The sequence below is a fragment of the Scardinius erythrophthalmus genome (assembly GCF_964197995.2).
Source record: "Scardinius erythrophthalmus genome assembly, chromosome: 14".
NCBI lineage: Eukaryota > Metazoa > Chordata > Actinopteri > Cypriniformes > Leuciscidae > Scardinius > Scardinius erythrophthalmus.
This window is the reverse complement of record NC_138234.1, coordinates 5,472,415-5,494,619: the sequence shown is the minus strand read 5'-3', so window position 1 is coordinate 5,494,619 and position 22,205 is coordinate 5,472,415. Positions and strand designations below refer to the sequence as shown.

Genomic DNA, 22,205 nt, shown 5'->3' with positions numbered 1-22,205 from the left:
AATACTAATATGCTGCGCAGCTATCAGCATATCATGTACACAATCATTTCAATCTTCAAAGTACCAATTTATAGAGACCAAACATGGTATCGGTGAGGTTACATTGACCGTTGGTTCTATAATAAAATGCATAGTATCAAAGAGATAATAGTATCAAAAGATAATAGTATTAAAAGACACAACACAAGACAGTAAATCATTCACAAAATGTTCTGGAATGCATGTTAATTTCATGTTAATCAGTTCATCGATAAATTAATGCAGGAGAGTCTGTTCATTCTAATCAGAAATCATTCTAATATGATGATCTGATGCTCAAGAAACATTTCTCATTATTATCGATGTTGAAAACAGTTATTTAAATTTTTATTTTAGGATTCTTTAAAGAATAAAAAGTTAAAAAAAAACAGCATTTATCTGAAATAGAAGCTTTTGTAACATTAAACACTACAATACTTTTATTCATCAATGATGCATTAAATTGATCAAAAGTGACAGTAAAGACATTTATAATGTTACAAAAGCTTCTATTTCAGATAAATGCTGTTCTTTTGAACTTTCTATTCATCAAAGAATCCTGAAAAAAATGTAAATAACTGATAATAATCATAAATGTTTGTTGATCATCAAATCATCATATTAGAGTGATTTGTGAAGGATCATGTGACACTGAAGACTGGAGTAATGATGCTGAAAATTCATCTTTGATCACAGGAATAAATTACATTTTAAAATAGATAAAAATATAAAAGTTATTTTAAATTGTCATAATTTTTATATTACTGTTTTTATTTTATTTATTTTTTTACTTTTAATCAAATAGCCTTGGTGAGCAGAAGATACTTTAAAAAAAAACATTAAAAATCTTACCGATGAAGAATGTTTGACTGATAATGTAAATGTACGGTAAGAAAGTTGATCCATAAGCTACAGTCTGATGTTAGTTCATTAGATAATTAAATTTGAGATTAAGTCTCACATATGCAATCAAGAATTCTGTGGTACATTTTTTTAATGTAGTTTTACAAATTGCCATAGTTGAGTAACATATACATGTACCTGTACATATTAACATGTATGAGTTAAAATCTGTGTAGCAAAATCCATGAAACACATTTAGTCAGAATCATGATCTCTATTAAAACTATTATGTATAGATTAATGACGGAGACTGAACTCACTCAGAAAAAAAAGGTTTATTATTTAATATAGTACAGAATGAGGCAAGAAAGATAAAAAATGTTCAAACAGGATGAAAAAAAAAAGTAAATAAATGTTGATTGATCACAGGCCGTCATCAGTTGTTACGCTGTTCTATTAAACCACAAGATCAACAAGTACTTTTCAATGAGAAATCATCAGACTGAGGAAACTAAAACTGATCATTCACTCCAGAACACAGAAAGAAATATATACATATATTTCCACAGGAAACAAGGCACATATATAGAACTTACACATATAATTACACATATAAAATATGTGCATAAACATATAAACATCTGATTGAGAAATATACTCTGATAAAAATGGTACAAATGGCACTGGCTCATATCTTAATATCATATAACTTGTTATTTAGAGGCAAATTTCAGCAAATTCAAAAATGTAAAAAAAAAAATTTATTTAATCAATATTATTATAATCTATTGACAGTCCTAAAAAATTGTTTTTAGTAAAGATGTGTAGGACTTTGTTTTCAACAGAATGGGAATTTAAGTTTAGATATAAAAATAAAAAAGCACATCAAGAAATATCGAGACAATTATCATTAAGAAAATATTTACATTTTTTTTTTTTCATTTCGCAAAATTCAAAGCAACAAATGAGGAAAACAACAACAACAAGGAAAGGGATTTTGTTCCAAAAGGTACCATGAGGAGCCACTCACTCGCTGTTCTGACGCCATTGCACTTTTATTTAGATAAGAGAGTGGAGGTAAGAGAGTCCAGAGACGGTGCATGTTCTGGCGAGGGACTAGTTTTGCCAGAGTTGTCATTATTCTTGCTGGCTGTGGAGAGAGATAAACGGAGGTGAAATATAGTGTAATGAAATTTAAAGAACACTTTCAAGGGATTCACACATAATTTCACATATAGCACCAACAGAATTCTTAAAGTTTGATCATTTTAGAAAATTATTAATTAACATTATGTTAATTAACTTATGATGGGAATTATATCTCTCAACAGGTCATTTGTACTTACAAGCTTTGAGTTTCTTCCAAACTACACACAGTATGCCTACAATAACTGCGATGATGGGCAGAGCAGCCAGATACATGATATATGAAGCATCTGATGCAGATTCTAAAACACAGCGAAGAATATATTGAATAATATGGCAGAAAGCATAAACCTAAACAACAAAATAAACAAACCTACAAACAACAACTGAAAAAAGTAAAGCCATTCTCATTGTCAGTGATTGCCCCCTAAAAAAGTAGAATGTACATGTAGAACATGCAGAAAAAGGAACTTACTGTTCCTCTTGATCTGATCCTCAGTCAGAATCTTCTGGATTGGCTCAGTCAAACTCTTCTGCTCGACCACACAAACATACTCGTTCTTCTTCCATTCTTCTGGAAGGACATAGAGGGCAGCAGTCCTCTGGAAGGTCCCGTCCTCATTTGGTAGTGTGTCTCTATACTCAAATTTTCTGGATTTGCTCAGAGCTTGTCCATTCTTCCTCCACAAGATGGTTGTGTTTCTGAAGAGGAAGCCTGTGACGTGACACTCTACATAATCTTCAAGGTTCTTCTGCAGCAGAGACACTTTAGGGGGATCTAGAAGAAAATACAGAACAGGGAACAAAACTGAGAAACAGGGAAAGAAACACATGAACTTTCTACTTTTTAACTGTTGAACAGTCTCTAAAGATTTGCATAGATTTATCAAGCTGTCTGTTAAAACATGGTTTATCTGGATCTGCACATGCAAGAAGGAAATAATCAGTTGGTAACTCTGATACTGTACCTGTTTTCTCAGAAGTAGCTTTAGACAAATGTAAGAAGTCCTTCAGCCAGTAAACACACTTTTGTTGCAAGTATTCTTGCAAGGTTTCAAGCTGATCTCTGTCATTATTCCACTTCATCACTGTAGGAGAGGCCTGTGGTACAGATGTGATGTATCTGAGCTCCTTCAGGTCCAGTGAGATGAAATCCTCTCCATCATAACCGTACTGATCAAACCCGTGCGACTCTCCAGTCTCATCATCCCATTCACAGCCACACATCCTCTGATACGTATGAACTCCTGAAAGAGAGAGAGTGGGATATTGATTCATTTTTTCCAACTTCATTTTTTTAAAGGAATAGTTCACTTCAAGATCAAAATTCTGTCATTTACTCACCCTGAAGTTGTTTCAAACCTGTATGAGTTTATTTCTTGAAAATTGAGGTTAAACTATTGACAGCAATGCAACTACCACTTTCAAAGCACAGACAGATAGTAAAGATATTTTCTTCTAGAAACAAACTTTGTTGTATTATTTTTATGTTATCAATGTGAAGCTGCTTTGATAAAATCTGTATTGTAAAAAGCGCTATATAAATAAAGGTGACTTGACTTGACTAAAGACATAAAAGTAACCTGTGTGACTCCAGTTATTTAACCTCAGTTTTATGAAGCAACGCGAGTGCGTTGTTTGTGCAAAAAACATAATTCACCACTTTATTTAAAAAATATTAACAGGCATATCATAAGCTAAAGACAAAAAAGAAGGAAAACCTGCAATTATAAAAAAAATGTATATATCAGTGCGGTCAATCGATTAAAAAGATATTAACTAATTAATCGCACAATTTGCTGTATAATTAATCGCACCTAACATTAAAGTTTTTTTAATATATTTTTATGTTGTAACACATTCACATTGAATCTCCAAAATATTGTAGAAACAACATTAAGTATTGTTAGAATTATGTTTGTTTTTGCCTTTGTGTTCTAGTTTACTTCTCAGTTTGTTCATTGGTTCAGTCATCCTGGTTTCCTCCCTGTTTGTCTCCATGGTTTCTAACTGATTAGGTTTGTTGTTTTTTAGGTGTGTCTTGTTAATCATCTCATTAGTTTTCTTTGTTTGCCATGTGCTTATATATCCTATGTTCTCACACATTCTCTGTTCGTCCTTGTTTGTATTAGGTTTTGGTTTTGTTATTCTCCAAGTTTATTATTAAATATTGTTCTAGGCTACTCTTCTTTTTATTCGTTGTCATGCACTTTCATCACACCAAACCGTAAAAAGTATATTTTAAATATTTGTTTAATGGCATATTTGTATTAAGTACTGAATGAGGGCCAGTCTCACTGATGCCAGTACTGATGTCTCTATTACATGGATTTTTTCTCAGTTTTAGCCATAAACCACTGGAGTCACATGGATTAGCTCAAATTTATGATGTCTCTACTTCCTTTTTGGGGTTTGAAAGATGTAGTTGTGTAGGCTGTCAACAGAGTTACAGAAATCTCTCAGATTTCATCAAAAATATCTTCATTTGTGTTCTGAAGATGAGCGAAAGTCTTGCGGGTTTGAAACGACATGAGGGCGAGTAACTGTTGATCGTTTTCATTTTCGGGCGGGCGAGCGAACCCTTTAAAATGTTATAAGCCATGAACCAAGCCAATCTGCAATGAGGTGAATCACAACACTACAAGCTTTGATTTGAAGCAAAAAAATCTTTGAAAATTGGACAAAAAAAGCACAGGCACAAGACTGAAATTAGCGGCTTTAGTGTAACGGCAATATATGTATATAAACAATATATTTTAAGTTTATTGCATATATCCATATTCAAATATTTCAGTTTTTTTAGATTGTAGAGGATCGACTCGATTGCGTCATTAGCACTGCTTCATGGGAGTGGGCGAAGCTAAAGAAATATTTTGCTGCATTTTCCTTGTCTCGACTCTGGTTGAATTTACTGTACAGCATCATGGGTAATGTAGTTTTCATCACGAATTCTGCTGTTAAACATGATTATTTTAAAACTAAGTTAATGCGGTCTGGTGGCTTCAGCAGAAGCAAATAAAAACAACCCCTTAGCTCACAGTAAGGTTGTCTTTAAAGGTAAAAGTTATCATTAATAAACTTCCAGAACCAGACTGTTGCGCTCTATATACATTGTTAATGATGACGGTCATTATCGGGGAATAACTGACCTCGGATTGTCACGAGTGACCAATCAGAATCAAGCATTTCAGAGAGCTGTGCAATAATGTATTTTAACTCACCGTGTGACTGAGTGAATGTCTCCATTATAACATGACTGTTGTTTTTGTAGATCTGCTGTAGTTTTTCTCTGATCTGAATGTATTCCTTCCACAGTTCTGTAGATCCAAACTCCTTCACCCAGTCCGGTTTGGAAATCAGCTTCATGTGACTGTCATAATAATCGATCTGATGTCCATCCAGTGTCGTTACAGCAGAAAACTCTGGAGTTCCTGAAAACCTCTGGCCAGTGTAAGCGGCCATGAAGGTGTGCAACTCTGAAAAATATTGAACACACATTCAAAAACAGAACACAAAATCTCTCAAACTGTTAAATAGGAATACAGTGTCATAAATCAAATTACTATTTGATACCAAGTCAAGTCATTAAATTTTTTTCGGTGTCTGTTTCTGTGTTAAAGCTAGGGTAGACAATTTTTTTGTTATACTGTTCTCTCCTCACATCCTGATAGCAATTAATAATAGAACTGGTCTATCTGTGGAAGTCTTCAGGACCAAAACTTGGAGACTTGGGGGTTGGAGAATAGCAAGAAGTAGTCTCATGCTGTTAAGTGTACTGCAGGGACACCGCCTTCACCTGCCATGTCTATCGGCTCACTTTCGGGTTCAACTTTCCGCGACTGCGCAACTGGGTTATAGGTTGCCAGGTTGAGGTGACAAAAGGGTTGATTGTATATGGTGTGTGGATTGTGTGAATATAATGCATTTAATACAAGATCTGGCAACTGGTCAACATTAGACAAACATATTGTTCCGATTATTCATAAAGGAGTTTGGGCCATGCAAATTACGGGAGTTTCCCGGGAGAAATAACAAACCAGGAGTGGTCCGGGAGATAGGGCTAAAAAACGGGAGAAACCTGGGAAAAATGGGAGTGTTGACAGGTATGGTTTAACGCCGTATCTCGTGACGGTTTGCAGACTCTGCTCATTGCTGTGTGTTCATGTGTTTTGAAGGATTGTGTTCCGAGCCTCTCTTTTTTTTTTCAATATTATTGTTGTTTAAAGTCATGTGCCTTGCCATCTTTAAATGCCCTTAATTTGGTCTTGTTTCAGAAAGCTGTTTTACTCAGATATACACCACAATAGGGAAGAAAATACTAGCGCAACTTCAGTTTCATGCCAACTTTCAGTTTAAAGCAATACTTTTTCACATAGACCTGCACAGGAAGCATATTTTTTCATTTACTTTAAAATGTGCAAAAACTTTAGTCATTCTTAAAGGACTATACTCAGTCTTGTTATAAGTTTGCCTTTAAAATGGACCTGCCTGCAGGAAACAAATACACATCATTGTAAAATACTGAAATTATTTCAGTGGAGTTCAACTAAACAAAATCCTGCTTTTCAGTTCACGTCGGAAACAGCAAACACTAAATCTGTTAACTAGTTCTAGCCTGGTTATTATAAGAGGAAAAATGTTTGAGAAAATATCAGATTAAAAACGTCATGATTTTCTGTCAGTTCAACACACGGAAGTAGGCTATGAACGCCTTGCATGACAGAGAATACATCGTTTAAACGACTTTACGAAATTAATCTCACCTGAGTAAACCAAAGGTATGAAGATGAAGAAAATGATGAACAACTTCATTATGGATGAAAATCCATGTATTTGACACACACTTCTTTAAGTGCAGTCGTCGAAGAGCGCTGTAAAGCTCTTTAGCCTTTGCTACATCTGAATCAACAGGTAAAACAGGTTACTGAACTGACGTCACTGCAGCTCTAGAGAAACAGCCTCAACACGGAAGTGTTGGGAGGAACCTTTTACTCACAGGTTGTTGTCGCTTCGCTCAGTATCGTGTTTTTCCTGTTGATTCAGATGTAGCAACGGCTAAAGAGTTTTACAGCGCTCTTCGACGACTGCACTTAAATAATTGTGTGTCAAATACAAGGATTTTCACCCATAATGAAGAAGTTCATCATTTTCTTCATGTTCATACCTTTGGTTTACTCAGGTGAGATTAATTTCGTAAAGTCGTTTAAACGATGTATTCTCTGTCATGCAAGGCCTTCAGCTACTCCCGTGTGTTGGGACAGAAAATAATGAGTATTAAAAGTATTAATCATGAATATTAAAAGTAAGCCAAGAATTTCAGTGGGATTAGTGTCTCAAATTCAAATAATATTCATTTGGATACTTGAATTAGTAATTTGATTTATGACACTGTATGTGGTGTTTAATCATGTTTTGGATATCTTTATGTCTTGTTGTGTGGTCGATGTTTGTTCAGAGATGCACAAGTTTATCACCACATACACTGGAATGAATGAACAGACGGCTGCAGGAAATCCAGAGTTTTTTGCTGTAACGACAGTAGATGGACATCAGATCGATTACTATGACAGTAACATAAAGAAGATGATTCCCAAACAGGACTGGATGAAGGAGTTTGAATATAAAGACATGTGGGAAAAAGACACTGAGATCAGAGAAGGTGTGCATCAGATCTACAAAAACAACATTCATGTTCTTATGAAACGATTCAACCAGTCACAGGGTGAGAGAAAATATTCATTTTACATTTTACATTTTGTACATGTACATGATACATTTTAAATGGGTCCAAATATGCTTTTCCACTTTTCAACATTAGTTAGCCTGTAATGTTGTTGTTTGAGCATAAAGATCTGCAGGGTTACAAAGCTCAAAGTCCCTCCAAAAGAAAATGTTTTATTTAACAGAATCCCCTTTTCAAGAACTACAACAAACGGTTCATTTGGACAACAACGCGATTTTTCCAGATCTTATGAAGTCATAATGTTCCTCATTTAAATAATCCCCGCCCACTGAATACACACACAAAAAAAAAATGACAAGGCCTGGACGAACTGCGTTAGAGAAGACAATGTTGTCGCTATTTCAAAGAGACAGTGTTTTCCACAACATTTACAAAACTTATTTGTTTGACCTTTCTAAGGCTGATGAACTTAGTGTGTAACATTTATTTTAAACACTGTTCCTGAACATTAAAACCCAAACGTTTATCTGTGCGCTGCACATTTTATGGAGAACAGCTTGTTTTCTGTCGCTTTTGTAAGATGGTTCACCGCTCCTGAGGAAAATTAACCATGGATTTGTGATCGATTACTGTTCGTATTACCTTAGTTTTCCAACAAATATCACTATTAAATGGTGGATAACATCGTATCTATAATGAATAAGAAAATACAAAAGACACACCACTCTGAAACGTCCTGTGAAATCCATGCTTGCAAAGTCATTGCATGAAATCCGTTCTGCATGATCCTTTTGTTCGTAAACATTGTCAGGGTCTGAACATGGCTTGAATTGGTTTGAAATTGATGCCATCCTCAATATTTACACTAGAGAAGAACTCGTGGTTATGGAGGAGCGGGACATTTCCTGAACATGCACTAAAGCGCTGCCAATCACAACACATTTCTCATTTCGGAAGGAGGGACTCGATCAAAAACGACGTGTTCAACCAGACTGGGGAGAGAGGAGCTGTAATGTTTTTTGAGCAATCAACCATAAAAACATATTCTAGTACACTCTGAAAACTAAATCAAGACTTCGTAAAAAGATCATGATAGGACCCCTTTAAATGTCAAAGATTACCTTGTTGATTAAACAAAAAGAGCAAATGTTGTATTTTTTTCTTCAGGTGTTCATACGTATCAGAGGATCTATGGCTGTGTTTGGGATGATGAGACTGAAGACTCACACGGGTTTGATCGGTACAGTTATGATGGACAACCTTTCATCTCACTGGATGTGAGGGAGCACATATACACTGCACATGTACCACAGGCAATACCCACAGTGGAGGAGTGGAATAATGACAAAGAACGGTTTACAGTGCTGAAACGATACTACAATCATGAGTGTGTTTACTGGCTGACGCATTTCTTGAAGTTAAGGAAAGCGGGTTTCAAGAGAAGAGGTACCTTTTTAATGAGTCATTGGTGTTTCACTTTCTTTTCTCATTGCTTCATGAAAACTTAGCACAATTTATGTTTGAGCTAATCATATAAATGTAACTAATCTGTAACCATCTTTTTATGGTTTTGTGTTTTTCTAAATATACTTACTATGTTTCTCCTATCTTTGCCAGATTTGGCTTATAGGATTGTACGATTATACTGGGTAAATTTATCAAATAGGTTTCTATCATTAAGAAATTGATCAAATAGATTTTTGAAGTCAATATCACACATTCAAAAGTTGAAAGGGATAGTTGAGCCAAAAAAGAAAAAAAAAATCTTGCGGTCAGGCTAACAAGGGGAACACGAAACGCATGTAGAAACAGTCAGGGAACAAATCATTTAATGTGAAAAACTACAAATATGGCACATGAGACAGGAAGTGAAACAAAAGTCCAAAGACAAAAACAGAGATCATGACACTATTATTTTGAATTTGCATTTTAAATTAGGGTTTCTTTTTATATTTTCGTATGAATTTGGTTCATTTTTAGTAATTTTGTTACTTAGTTTTGTCATTTTTATTAGGTTTTGTTATTTTATGTATTATAATTTAGGTTTAATAATTTTTTTAGCTCAGTTTTAGTTTAGTACTTTAACTTAAACCTATTTCAGATAGTTTCTAATTAACCATTTTTAAGTTTCATAATATTTATTTAATTTGATTTTAGCTGTATTTCAGTAAAAAAATGTTAACGATAATAATCTTGTATCTAACTAATAACTTGTTATTTTTAGTATTGATTATTAACTATTTCATCATTTAGTTCTTTCAGCATTATATTGCTGTATTGTATTTCCAAATGTTTTGTTTTTATTTTTAAGAACCTACAAAAGCATACATACCAGTGTGTGTGATGGGAATCCTGGTTATTTGTGTTTTACTACGAATGAAGTCAGTAAGTAAACGTTTATTTGTCTTTTTTCTGCTCTTATGTCTCATTCAAGTGGGCTCATCAGCTGTAGGATGATGGGAATGCCCTCAGCAATTACACAAGCATTCATACGTTTTACTCACATTTTAATATGTTTGGTAGATTAGGTAAAAATTCCAGTAAGGTGGAATTAAATAGTGCAACTATTTCTACTGGAAATGATTCAAAATTATTGAATTACAATACTCATCTTCAGTAGCCATTACTGCAGCTGAATCACAGTGCAAAAATGTCTTTAAACATTGAGACCACTATGTAAATAAATGATCTCTAGATGATATTTAAAGGATTTATTGTTAAAGCAAGCATTAAATCCAGTCTTCAATAGCTGTCTATTAATGAGTAAAATGCATGTTTGAGCTGTGTTGAGCTGTCTGAACTGAAAGCATACTGTATTTTAAAATATGTCTGTGCCATTGTTTCGTCTCAAGATGCACATCAGTAATGCTTTTTTCTGAGGCACTTTAATAAAAGCTATTTAAATGTCCTAATTTAACTAAGGCCTAGCCTGGCTTAATCTAAGCCCTGTCTGTGAAAACTGGTCTTTATTTCACACTCCTTTTACAATTCTAGTGTATAATTCCATAAATTTAGGATTTTGAATTGGTCACATGCTGTTTCATACAAATCGTGTAATTAAAAATATCCTCATTTAATGAATCTTTATGACATTACTTTGCAGAAACTAAAGAAGTTGTGTAGATTTTAAGAGATTTCTTCAACCGTCTACGCAGAATCTTCAGGATGTTGGAGAACAGATGATGTCCATCATGCTTGTGTGTCAAAACACGTTTCAGTGTTGAATAATGTCCACGAGTATGAACGTCTTTTATGAACGAGATACGACATGATGACTAAACGACATAAGTGTGTGTGATCTTGTCTTTCACCTCTTGCATTTGTAAATATTTTAAAATAAAATGTCCTGTAAATATAAATTAGTACATTTTTTTCAAGTTCTTACACATAGTTTTTACACATTTTACAGAAATTAAACACTTGCAGTTTTTTTTCCCAGTAAAACCGCGTAACAATATAAAGCTGAAACAAAAAACAAAGCATATTTTAATAATAATTTATATAATAATTTAATATTAATATTCAAGTGCAACATCAGATACCAGAGGTGTGGACTCGAGTCATGTGACTTGGACTCGAGTCAGACTCGAGTCATGAATTTGATGACTTCAGACTCGACTCGACAAAATGTACAAAGACTTGCAACTCGACTTGGACTTTAACATCAATGACTCGTGACTTCACTTGGACTTGCGCCTTTTGACTCGAGAAGACTTGCTACTTCCCATGAAAACTGGGGAAAAAACGTTCACACGCCGCTCTGTTTATCTGCATCTGTGAAAAAATGTGCACCACCTGTATGCATGCAGAGAGCACGCGCGCTGCCTGCAAGACATCCAATCACTGTAGTCCCACGTTGTTTTGATTCGACAGCATCTAAGCAGGCACATTGCAAGACAACCAATGAAGCGCAACAAGCACAACGCATGCTACGAATTTGAACGAATGATGTAGCCACATATCCATTTTCTCACGCACAGAAAAATCGCGAAGCAAAGAGGACACGGAGACCGACAGACTTGACAGAGCAGGTTAGTTATGATATAAAAAATCTCTGCTCTCAGACTCTGTCACTTTTATTACGAAATTCAGACAATACCGTTTTGGCGCTTGTAAATGTGACACGACAGATCCCTAGCGGCACGTGAACCGATCATCTCTAGCTGATAGTAAATAACGTTAAACGCGAATGAACACTGCTGAAAGATACAGTACAGCTTACCGAAATGTATATTCCTCATACATAATATCGACCCATCAATCAAAGGGGTCAATAAAACAGTTGGAGAACAATTATGTCATAACTCAGGAAAGCCATTTAATGACCATAATATAAGTTAGGCACGTTAGTTGGCTAGAAAAAAGAGCTATAGAGAGTATTTTGCTAAATATGTGTACTATTGCATGTTTATTATATTTTTACTTATCATTAAATAAAGTTGTTGTTATAATTAAAAAACGCATTATATTTAATTTGTGTTATTTTTAACCAATACTGCCAGCTGATAGGGATCTCTGTTTACAGCATTAGGTGAGTCGTTTTTTTCTTGAGAAAAATTAATGCCTATCTTGTGTAGCCTACCTAATATTTATCCAAATGAGTCAATATTAAATCAAATCATAATAAGTGAATTGAACTGAAATAATAAAAAAGCGTATTAGCTTACCAGAAATCGAACCATGTAAACATTGTAACATGTTGTCACTAAACCTAATAAAATATAGTTTAGTTACTTAAATGTTTTGACAATCACAATACACTTATTGTGATGCAAAAATTACAATTATTAAAGGAGAACTCCGGTCAATTTTAACATTGAGCTCATTTTTTTGTAAATTTGGAGTGCTGTCAATACAGAGAACAACTACAAAAATCGGTGTTGCCTACACAGAGTTATTCAATTTTTAAAATTTGCACCCTGTTGACTTCAATGGGGCAAGTACTAAACCTGCTTTTAGGCTCTTAACATCCTTGATGTGTTATTACAAGTGCCCAGCCTTGTGAGTGATTCCTTCTGAGTGAACACGAGTGGATCTGACTGCAGTAGATGTGAAAGATATGTATAAAAATGATGTTATTTAAGCCAGCGCAAATACCTGTTTACATCCTGTTTTTCGGTTGAAGTCAAAAGTAGTCGATTGCCGAGTTCACGCACGTGATCATAGGTAACTAAACCTATGCGCGTGAACTCGGCAATCGACTACTTTGAACTTCAACCGAAAAACAGGATGTAAACAGGTATTTGCGCTGGCTTGAATAACATCATTTTTATACATATCTTTCACATCTACTGCAGTCAGATCCGCTCGTGTTCACTCAGAAGGAATCACTCACATTTTCTGTGCACTTGTAATGACACATCAAGGATGTTAAGAGCCTAAAAGCAGGTTTAGTACTTGCCCCATTGAAGTCAACAGGGTGCAAATTTTAAAAATAGAATAACTCGGTGTAGGCAACACCTATTTTTGTCGTTGTTCTCTGTATTGACAGCACTCCAAATGTACAAAAAAATGAGCTCAATGTTAAAATTGACCGGAGTTCTCCTTTAATAATTGCATCACAGTTGCACCCATCTACCGCCCCCCTTCCTTCCTGTTCAGCAGAAGAAATAAATTCATGTGAATTTTTTTGTGAAAATTAAATTTTCTGTTTTTTACTGTATTTGATTAATGTCATTGTATAAAAAGAGGTTTAAATAAATACAAATCTTACAGACATACATGATTTGTATACATTTTATTTCTGTGGTAAGAGGACTTGAAATGACTCGAAACTAAAATGGTAGGACTTTGGACTCGACTTGAGACTTGTTGGCTTTGACTTTTGACTCGACTCGGGACTTGCCTCATCTTTGACTCGACTTGACTTGGGACTCGAGGGCAAAGACTTGAGACTTACTTGTGACTTGCATAACAATGACTTTGTCCCACCTCTGTCAGATACAGTTTTAAATGTTTTGTAAAGTATGTGTAAAAATGGGGAAACACTAGAATGTATCTTTCAGTTCTTACAATTAGTAGTTAATATCTGGCATTTGCAACGTAAAAACATAGAATACATTTTTTTCTTTATATATTTCACAATTTAGACTTTGTCCATGTCAAAAAACAACTAAATATGAATTTACTTAAATACAATTTGAATATTTGTAATCACTAATACACACAGGTGTCTTTCAGGCTCATATTTTCATTTCTCCACTGCTGTCACTGATTTCCTCATTATTGGAGTATTTTGGGCTTTTAAAACCTTATAACGTTTTTTTTTTGTAAAACCTTAGCTACATCACACAAATTATTATTATTATTTGTTTTATTTAGTTTATTAAGTTTGTTGTACTATTATTAGCAATTATTTAGATTATACAATATTTATGTTAATTATACAACCTATCAGCTAAATTGAAGCTAAAATATTATCATTCATTGGGATGTCAATTTTAATCAATCTTTTCATGCCATATAAAGCCCTTCAAGCTTTCTCTTTGAGTTCATTCACAGCCACAGTAACGTTACCAGTTGAAGATATTTTCAGGCCGAGGTAAGTGTATGTTTTTGTGCTATCAATGGTTCTGTGTGATGGTGTGAATGTGTGTGTTGGTCCCTGAGATCTGGAGTGTTTCTGGAACATCATTACTGTAGTTTTCTGGAGGTTGACGGCCAGGACTCACAGTAATCCTCCAGCAGATCCAGGCCGTCCTGAAGACCCTCTTTAGTGGACGACTGGAGAACCAGCTCATCTGTGTAGAGAAGACACTTATCTCTGTGTGTGTAGAGGGAGACCTTCAATGGGAGCATCTTCTAATACATTGGCCAATCGGTTGATGTAAATGTTGAAGTGGGAGGAGCTTAAACCGCAGTCCTGTCTCACTCCACACAGTTCTGTGGTTTCTAATTTTAACAGTACATTGGCTGTGTACAGTGATTTGATCAAATCATAGAGTTTTCTCCCTATCCCACTGTCAATAAGTTCTAGGTATAATCCTTCATGACAGATTGAACCAAATGCTTTCTTTAATTCAAATTAGCCTTTTATTTTGATGTACTCATATTTATCAATTAGTGTTTGTAATGTAAAAATGCGATAAAGTTTGTGAAACATTTTTGTGAGAAAGCTAATTTGACATTTACTCAAGGCTTCATAAGGGAGTCTAAAAGTCATTTCAATGTTTTAGGCCAAAGACTGAGAAGTTTTGACTTTGAATATTGTGAATTCATCACAAAGCTTTTAAAATTATCTATATGGTTTGTCATTTTGAGAAGAGAGGACGACCAAAAAAAGGTGCAAAATCACAACAGAATAAACAATGTAATTATGGCAGGAACTGAAGATCACAATTCAACCTCTCTAAAGTAATGTTGGCCTGAAAAAAATGATCAGGCTGTCTATTAAAACAAGGGCTTATCAGGGATGTGCACATGCAAAAAAATGAAATCATCAATTGTCTGTCTGAAAAAAAAAAAAAAAAAAAAAAAAAAAAGCTTACTGAGCAAAGTGATGGCAACTATGTTGCAAAAGTAACAAAGTTTTCATATTTGCAATGTAACATTTGGATGCTATCTATTAATGTAAAGAAGGCTTTGTACATCAGTCGAGTCCCAACGTAGGCTAACTCAGCATCTTCACAGCAAGGGAAATGAGTGTGACTAACCGGCACAGCCTTTATATTGTAGGCTACAACATACAAATGAAATTAAGCAGAATAACTTTTTATGTTTTGTTGACTGTTTTATTTTAATAATAAACAGGCTGCGATGTCAAGTTAGCAATGCCAGAAGTGAACTGATAACATTGTGTGAGCGCGCGATGCGCCGGCGCCACTTGGATTTGTTCCTCAGCACGGGAAATAACTTAATACTCTTGACTATAATCATTTATAGTCATACAGATAATATGACATCATTCGAAAGAGTAAAATGTATATTTTTATTTGTGTTCATTCAAAATGACTACAAAATGTCCTCCCTTTGAAAAATAAAGAAAACAACATGCTTTAGCGCGTCTCCTTGAACATCTTTCTGGCGCTCACCAAAAATTAACCAAAATACAGCGTGTATAGCCTTCTTGGCGCACCTACTTTTGAAAGTCAACATTTAGATTATTTAAATTAAGTTAAATGCATTATATATGCCTAAAACACTTTGGAATACTTTCATGATAAAAAACGTGACTTTAGTTTACAGTCCGGAAAATATGGTAGTATAGCAAATTAGGCTATTTCACGGACCCTACGGACCCATGGAAAAATCCCTGTCTAGGCACTTCCCTGGTACGGGTTGTGTCGAGCCATTAATCTGGTTGTTTGATGAGAAAAATATTAAATGTAATAGTTGCAATAAACGCATTAAGAATCCATACAACTACAGCAGTGGAGGACTTTTATTCTGCAATGCAGAACTGAGGAAAAATTGATGAAGGAACAGTTTGATCTTCGGCTGACAAATCAGAGGAAAGGGGCGTTTCATTCCCGCCTACATGTAGAAATCGAATATTCAAGCTGTTTATAATTTTTTCTACCTCAGAACAAAAAAAAATAAATAGCTGAATACTTTTTTTTAATGAAAAAGTAACTGTTTTCTCGTTTTTCTACTTTCAATACTGAATCAAAAAACGAATGAACGAATGATACACGGACCATATTGTGCAGCTCTGTAATTGGCCAAAATGTTCCGTTTGACTTTTCTGAGATCCTCTACTCTTCCCTGTGGATGACCTGTGATCTACTTTCTGGACGATCTGAATTTTCAATTTTAGAAAACTGAATTTGAAGTTACGAATTTCTTCTTCATTTTGAAAACTTGAATCTGTATTTTTTTAAAACTGGATATTTGCAAAAAAAAAAAAAAAAAAAAAAAGCTGTTTGAAAATAATTGTCTATAAAATTCAGCCATACAAACATTTCAGTTCGTTAAATTTCAAATGTTCAATAATATTCGTTTAAAGAAATCGAATTCAGAACTATTTAAAATTCCACATATTATTCAAATTTGTTAGATTACATTTGTCAATAATTCAAATTTACACAATTCAAATTCAAATCATTTTGTCATAGTATAAGCTCCATATACACCGCGATCGCTGTAAAGCTCTTTAGCCTTTGCTACATCTCTGAATCGAAAGTAAAACCCGCTTACTGACCTGACGTCACTGCAGCTCTAGATAAACAGCGTCAACACGGAAGTGTTGGGAGGAACCTTTTACTCACAAGTTGTCGTAACTTCCTCAATAACTGTTTTTTCCCCCTGTTGATTCAGATGTAATAAAGGCTAAAGAGTTTTACAGCGCTCTTCGACGACTGCACTTAAAGAAGTGTGTGTCAAATACAATTTTTTGTCATCCAAAATGAGGTTCATCATTTTCTTCATCTGCATTCCTTTGGTTTACTCAGGTGAGATTCATTTCATAAAGTCGTTTAAACGTTGAATTCTCTGTCAGCAAGGCGTTCAGCTGCTCCCATGTGTTGAACTGACAGAGATGTTTTTAATAGAAATTAGACTTTGCTAAGGTAAAGATCAGAACTGGATTCAGAAAATGTGTTTAATGAGTGAAAGAAGTAGAAACCTAAGGATTATTTTTAGTGGGATTAGTGTCTCAAATTCAATCAATATTCATTTGAATAGCGGTATTTTATTGATTTATATCACTGTATTTGGTGTTTTACCGTTTTGCATAGCTTTATGTCTTGTGTTTTGTTCAATGTTTGTTCAGAGACGCACGAGTTCATCACCACATACACTGGAATAAATGGACAGACGGCTGCAGGAATCCCAGAGTTTATTTCTGTAACGACACTGGATGGACAACAGATCGATTATTATGACAGTAACATAAAGAAGCTGATTCCCAAACAGGACTGGATGAAGGATTATGCATCCAAAGACATGTGGAAAGAAGACACTGAGATCAGAGAAGGTTTCTTCTCCAGGTGTTCATACGTATCAGAGGACGTATGGCTGTAAATGGGATGATGAGACTGGAGACTCACACGGGTTTGATCAGTACGGTTATGATGGAGATGACTTCATCTCACTGGACCTGAGGGAGAACAGATACAACACACCTGTACCACAGGGAATACTCGCAGTGGAGAAGTGGAATAATGACAGAGAACAGCTTACATTGGTGAAACAATACTATGATCATGAGTGTGTTCACTGGCTGAAGGAGCTCTTGACGTTAAGGAAAGAGCCTAAAGCGATAAGAGGTACCTTATTGTTGAGAAATTTACTTTGTTCACCAAGTAGATCATTCAATTAGAGTCTTCAATGTCTTTCTTTTCTCATAAGTTAATTATAAGTTAATCATATGGATAAATGTTACTGATCTGATCTGAGATATTAAATCTTAAATCTCAATCTTTTTCAGCTCCTGAAGTGTCTCTGTTACAGAGGAACCTCTCCTCTTCAGTAGTTGTAACCTGTCATGCCACAGGTTTCTACCCATACGGAGTGACTATTACCTGGTTCAGAAATGGACAGGAGCTCTATGACGATGTGGATCATGGAGAGACACTGCCAAATGAGGATGGGACCTTCCAGAAGACAGCTACCCTTAATGTTACTCCAGACAAATGGGAGAAGAACCAGTTCACTTGTGAGGTGGAGCACCAGGGTAAAACATTTGGGGACAGACAGCCTGGTTTCATTGGTCAAGTCAAGAGCTGCTACGGTAAGTTGTTAATTCTGCGGTAGAGTATTTATGGTACTTGTTATAAAGTTTATCCTATCCTTATCACATTTGGTTAATTGGTTATTTGATCTTAGCAGAGGGACAGAAATCTACCCAATCTCTTCAAAAAGATCTTCATTTGTGTTTTAAAGATAAACAAAAGTCTTGGATTTTTGAAAAAGTCGAGTTTGGATCGACATGAGGGCGAGTAATTAATGACAGTTTTGGGCTGAACTAACCCTTGTACATAACACTGGGCTAATCTATCAAATAGATTTTTTTTAAATCAAAATCACACATTAACAAGGTGAAAGGGTTATTTCACCTGAAAATGATCATTCTGTCATCATTTACTCGCCCTGATGTGGTTCAAACCTGTGCGACATACAGCACGATGTCTGATCTTTCATACAATGAAATGACTGGGAAAAGAGTTTGTCAACACAAAAACACAACATTATGACTTGTGGGCTGTATATAAACTCTTCTGAAGTCATATGATTGCTTTTAGGGCTGGGATGATACACCTATCTCCCAATTCGATACTATCACGATACTTGGGTGCCGATGCGATATGTATTGTGAATTATTTTTTATTTTAATTTTTTTTAAGAATTGCGATTCTACAAGTATTGCGATTCGATATTGCAATTTTTTTAACACTAGACCATCAGGAAAAGTTAAATCATACTCTTGTATAGACTGTACATGATGTATGAGAGGAGTCATATTTACAAAAACATCATCACATCTTTCTGACTTTTATTTCAGAAGCATCATACAGTTCTACATTCTCCTGAATAAATGATTCAATATCAAAGATTTTTTTTTAATAGTCACTTGTCGTCACCTAGTGGTGAAACAATGTAATTGATAAATGCGTTATTTTAAGCGTCAAGTTTCTATCAAAAGCTGATTTCGATCGCTATCGTTGACATCAATGTTCATATTTGAACTTTTATCCCGGTACTTCTATGATAATTTTAACTACTGTATCACAGAAATAATGATACTATGAGGTTGAAAAGAGTGTTTGTGAAGCTGTTTCATGACAAACGTTACTCTCTCCAGGTCAGCGGCAGCGCCAACACAGCTTTGAATGTTGCGATATGATTTTATCAAAGTTTAATAGACAGACGAATTGAAAGATCACGTGGGTGTTTGAATCGAAATCACAGTCTTTTAAAGATGAATTGTGCAGCTCTTTTGTCTTATCTCTCTCTCAGTATACGAGTAGCGCGAGGGCTTTTCAGTGCTTTCAGTCTCACGACTCTTCCACGCGTCCACTTCAACACAACGACACATTTCATCCTCTGTTGGAATGAAAGTGGATAACTTCTATCAACCTCATCTACAAGCAAGGACAAAAATAAAGCAATTGAATTTGAATTAATATCGATTCTGGAATAAAAAAAAAGATTTTAGAATCGTAAAAAAGAGAAAGAAATCGCGATAGCTAGGTGAATCGATTTTTTTTTATTTTTTTTTTTATTGATATTCATCGTAGTGCACTATGCACACAGGTTTATTCTCATGTATGTACTCGATGCATAATCCAGTTTTCAGAAGCTGAATTTACATGGAGCACAATTGTCCAGTCTTATTCAGACTAGTCTAAATTTAAGGAGTCTCATAACCATTTGATGCAACCAACAACAATTATGAAGAGCTGCATTTAAGTTTTAAAAGCTATATTTAAAAAAACAGTCAAAGCCAATTGTTTATCTTTATGCAACGTTTTAGAGAAAGAGATTGTGTGCAGAATTTGGTGTTCAATTCCAGTGTGTAATTGCAAAAAAAAAAAAAAAGAGGTTGGGGATTTGAATTGGTTACATGCTGTTTCAGTGGTCATACAAATCATATAATTAAAAATATCTTAATTTAGTTAATCACTACTTTGCAGAAACTCAAGTGTAACAAGGTCAGATGTTGTGGAAAGAAGGAGGCGGGAACCGGCAAACGTTAACACCAACCAGTGGCGGTTCTACACCCTGGGTGAGACCCCCTTCGAGCACTTCGAGACCTTCTTCAAGCACTTTCAGCACTTCGAGACCTTCTTCAAGCACTTTGAGCACTTCGAGACCCCCTTTGAGCACTTCGAGACCTTCTTCAAGCACTTTGAACACTTCTAGTCCCCTTTCGAGCACTTCGAGACCCCCGTCTATCACTTCGAGACCCCCTTCTAGCACTTCGAGCACTTCGAGACCCCCTTCTAGCACTTCGAGACCTTCTTCAAGCACTTCGAGACCCCCTTCAAGCACTTCAAGCACTTTGAACACTTCTAGTCCCCTTTCGAGCACTTCGAGACCCCCGTCTATCACTTCGAGGCCCCCTTCGAGCACTTCGAGACCTTCTTCAAGCACTTCAAGCACTTCGAGACCCCCTTCTAGCACTTCGAGACCTTCTTCAAGCACTTCAAGCACTTCGAGACCCCCTTCTAGCACTTCGAGACCTTCTTCAAGCACTTCGAGACCCCCTTCTAGCACCTCGAGACCTTCTTCAAGCACTTCAAGCACTTCGAGACCCCCTTCTAGCACTTCGAGACCTTCTTCAAGCACTTCGAGACCCCCTTCAAGCACTTCAAGCACTTTGAACACTTCTAGTCCCCTTTCGAGCTCTTCGAGACCCCCGTCTATCACTTCGAGACCCCCTTCTAGCACTTCGGGACCTTCTTCAAGCACTTCAAGCACTTCGAGACCCCCTTCTAGCACTTCGAGACCTTCTTCAAGCACTTCAAGCACTTCGAGACCCCCTTCTAGCACTTCGAGACCTTCTTCAAGCACTTCGAGACCCCCTTCAAGCACTTCAAGCACTTTGAACACTTCTAGTCCCCTTTCGAGCACTTCGAGACCCCCGTCTATCACTTCGAGACCCCCTTCTAGCACTTCGAGACCTTCTTCAAGCACTTCAAGCACTTCAAGCACTTCGAGACCCCCTTTGACTTTATATTATTTAGGCTATTTATCTTTACTGTTGTAATGTTAGAATAGAGCGCTGACTTTGTATGTTTGACTGAATTGTTTGCTTTATTTCTTATTGTACTTTTATAATGGATATATTGATAAAACTGAAATTTAACAAAAAGAGAGTTTTGTCTTTTTTTAAATTTTATTATAGTGAAGATGATCAGAGTACAAATGCACATATTGCCTGATAAAAATTTTCAAATTTAAACGAATAGCGGCAGGGCTGTGTTTTATATTTCGTTTAGTTATAAATAGGCTAACGTTATACATGCAGTGACATGTTGCCTGAACCACATTTGTATGCTATATAATGATTTCTTTAAATGAAAATGAAAAGAGGCAGAGTGGTGTTTTATAACATAGTTTGTTTTATTGTTGCCTAAAATATACACACAGAGATAACCGGAGTAGCAGAGCGAGCTAAGTGACGCTTTCAAGAACGCGCTGTTCCCTTTGCAGAATTACCGGACTTGCGTCCCTGAGAGTCATTCTCTTGAGCTGGACTTAGCAAGTCCGAACTTTGCGTACTTGGTATTGAGAAACGACTAATGTCGGCGCTTGTCTTGTGACAAACATGCCGAGAAGCAAGAACAAGATCTGCTGTATGTCATCCAATGTTGTTTATGTCGCTTTCTTCTTCGCGCAAAAATGACGTCGATTGCTTCTTTCCGGCATAGGCTCACCCGTGCCAAAAAACGCTACTGGTTAACACACATTTTAATAGCAAAAATAAAACAAATACAAAACGAAAGTAAAAGATAGCAGCCAGTCACGGACGACTGCTGTCACATATAATAAAACAAGGCAGAACACAACATAAGTCCAGGCCTGGTCCTCTCTTGATCTCCACTGTCGTCGCTCCTCCTTTTATGCCTCCGCT

The 22,205-nt window shown here is 35.7% G+C and overlaps 2 protein-coding genes across 2 annotated transcripts; one reads left to right on the top strand and one right to left on the bottom strand.

Moving 5' to 3' along the window:
• Nucleotides 1-1,431: 1,431 nt before the first annotated feature.
• LOC308702277 (major histocompatibility complex class I-related gene protein-like) lies at nucleotides 1,432-6,900 on the bottom strand. The gene is made up of 6 exons (XM_081384985.1): nucleotides 6,771-6,900; nucleotides 5,229-5,483; nucleotides 2,976-3,254; nucleotides 2,483-2,785; nucleotides 2,208-2,309; nucleotides 1,432-2,011 (listed from the first exon to the last, which is right to left on the bottom strand). Exons 1-6 carry the CDS (start codon nucleotides 6,817-6,819, stop codon nucleotides 1,917-1,919), a joined length of 1,083 nt encoding a protein of 360 aa, XP_081241111.1. The 5' UTR covers nucleotides 6,820-6,900; the 3' UTR covers nucleotides 1,432-1,916.
• A 780-nt stretch (nucleotides 6,901-7,680) lies between these two features.
• On the top strand, nucleotides 7,681-21,435 carry LOC308702282 (major histocompatibility complex class I-related gene protein-like). Its single transcript, XM_081384991.1, has 4 exons — nucleotides 7,681-7,729; nucleotides 17,617-17,895; nucleotides 18,057-18,359; nucleotides 20,263-21,435. The coding sequence occupies exons 1-4, from the start codon at nucleotides 7,705-7,707 to the stop codon at nucleotides 20,274-20,276; spliced, it is 621 nt and encodes a 206-aa protein (XP_081241117.1). The 5' UTR covers nucleotides 7,681-7,704; the 3' UTR covers nucleotides 20,277-21,435.
• Nucleotides 21,436-22,205: the final 770 nt, after the last annotated feature.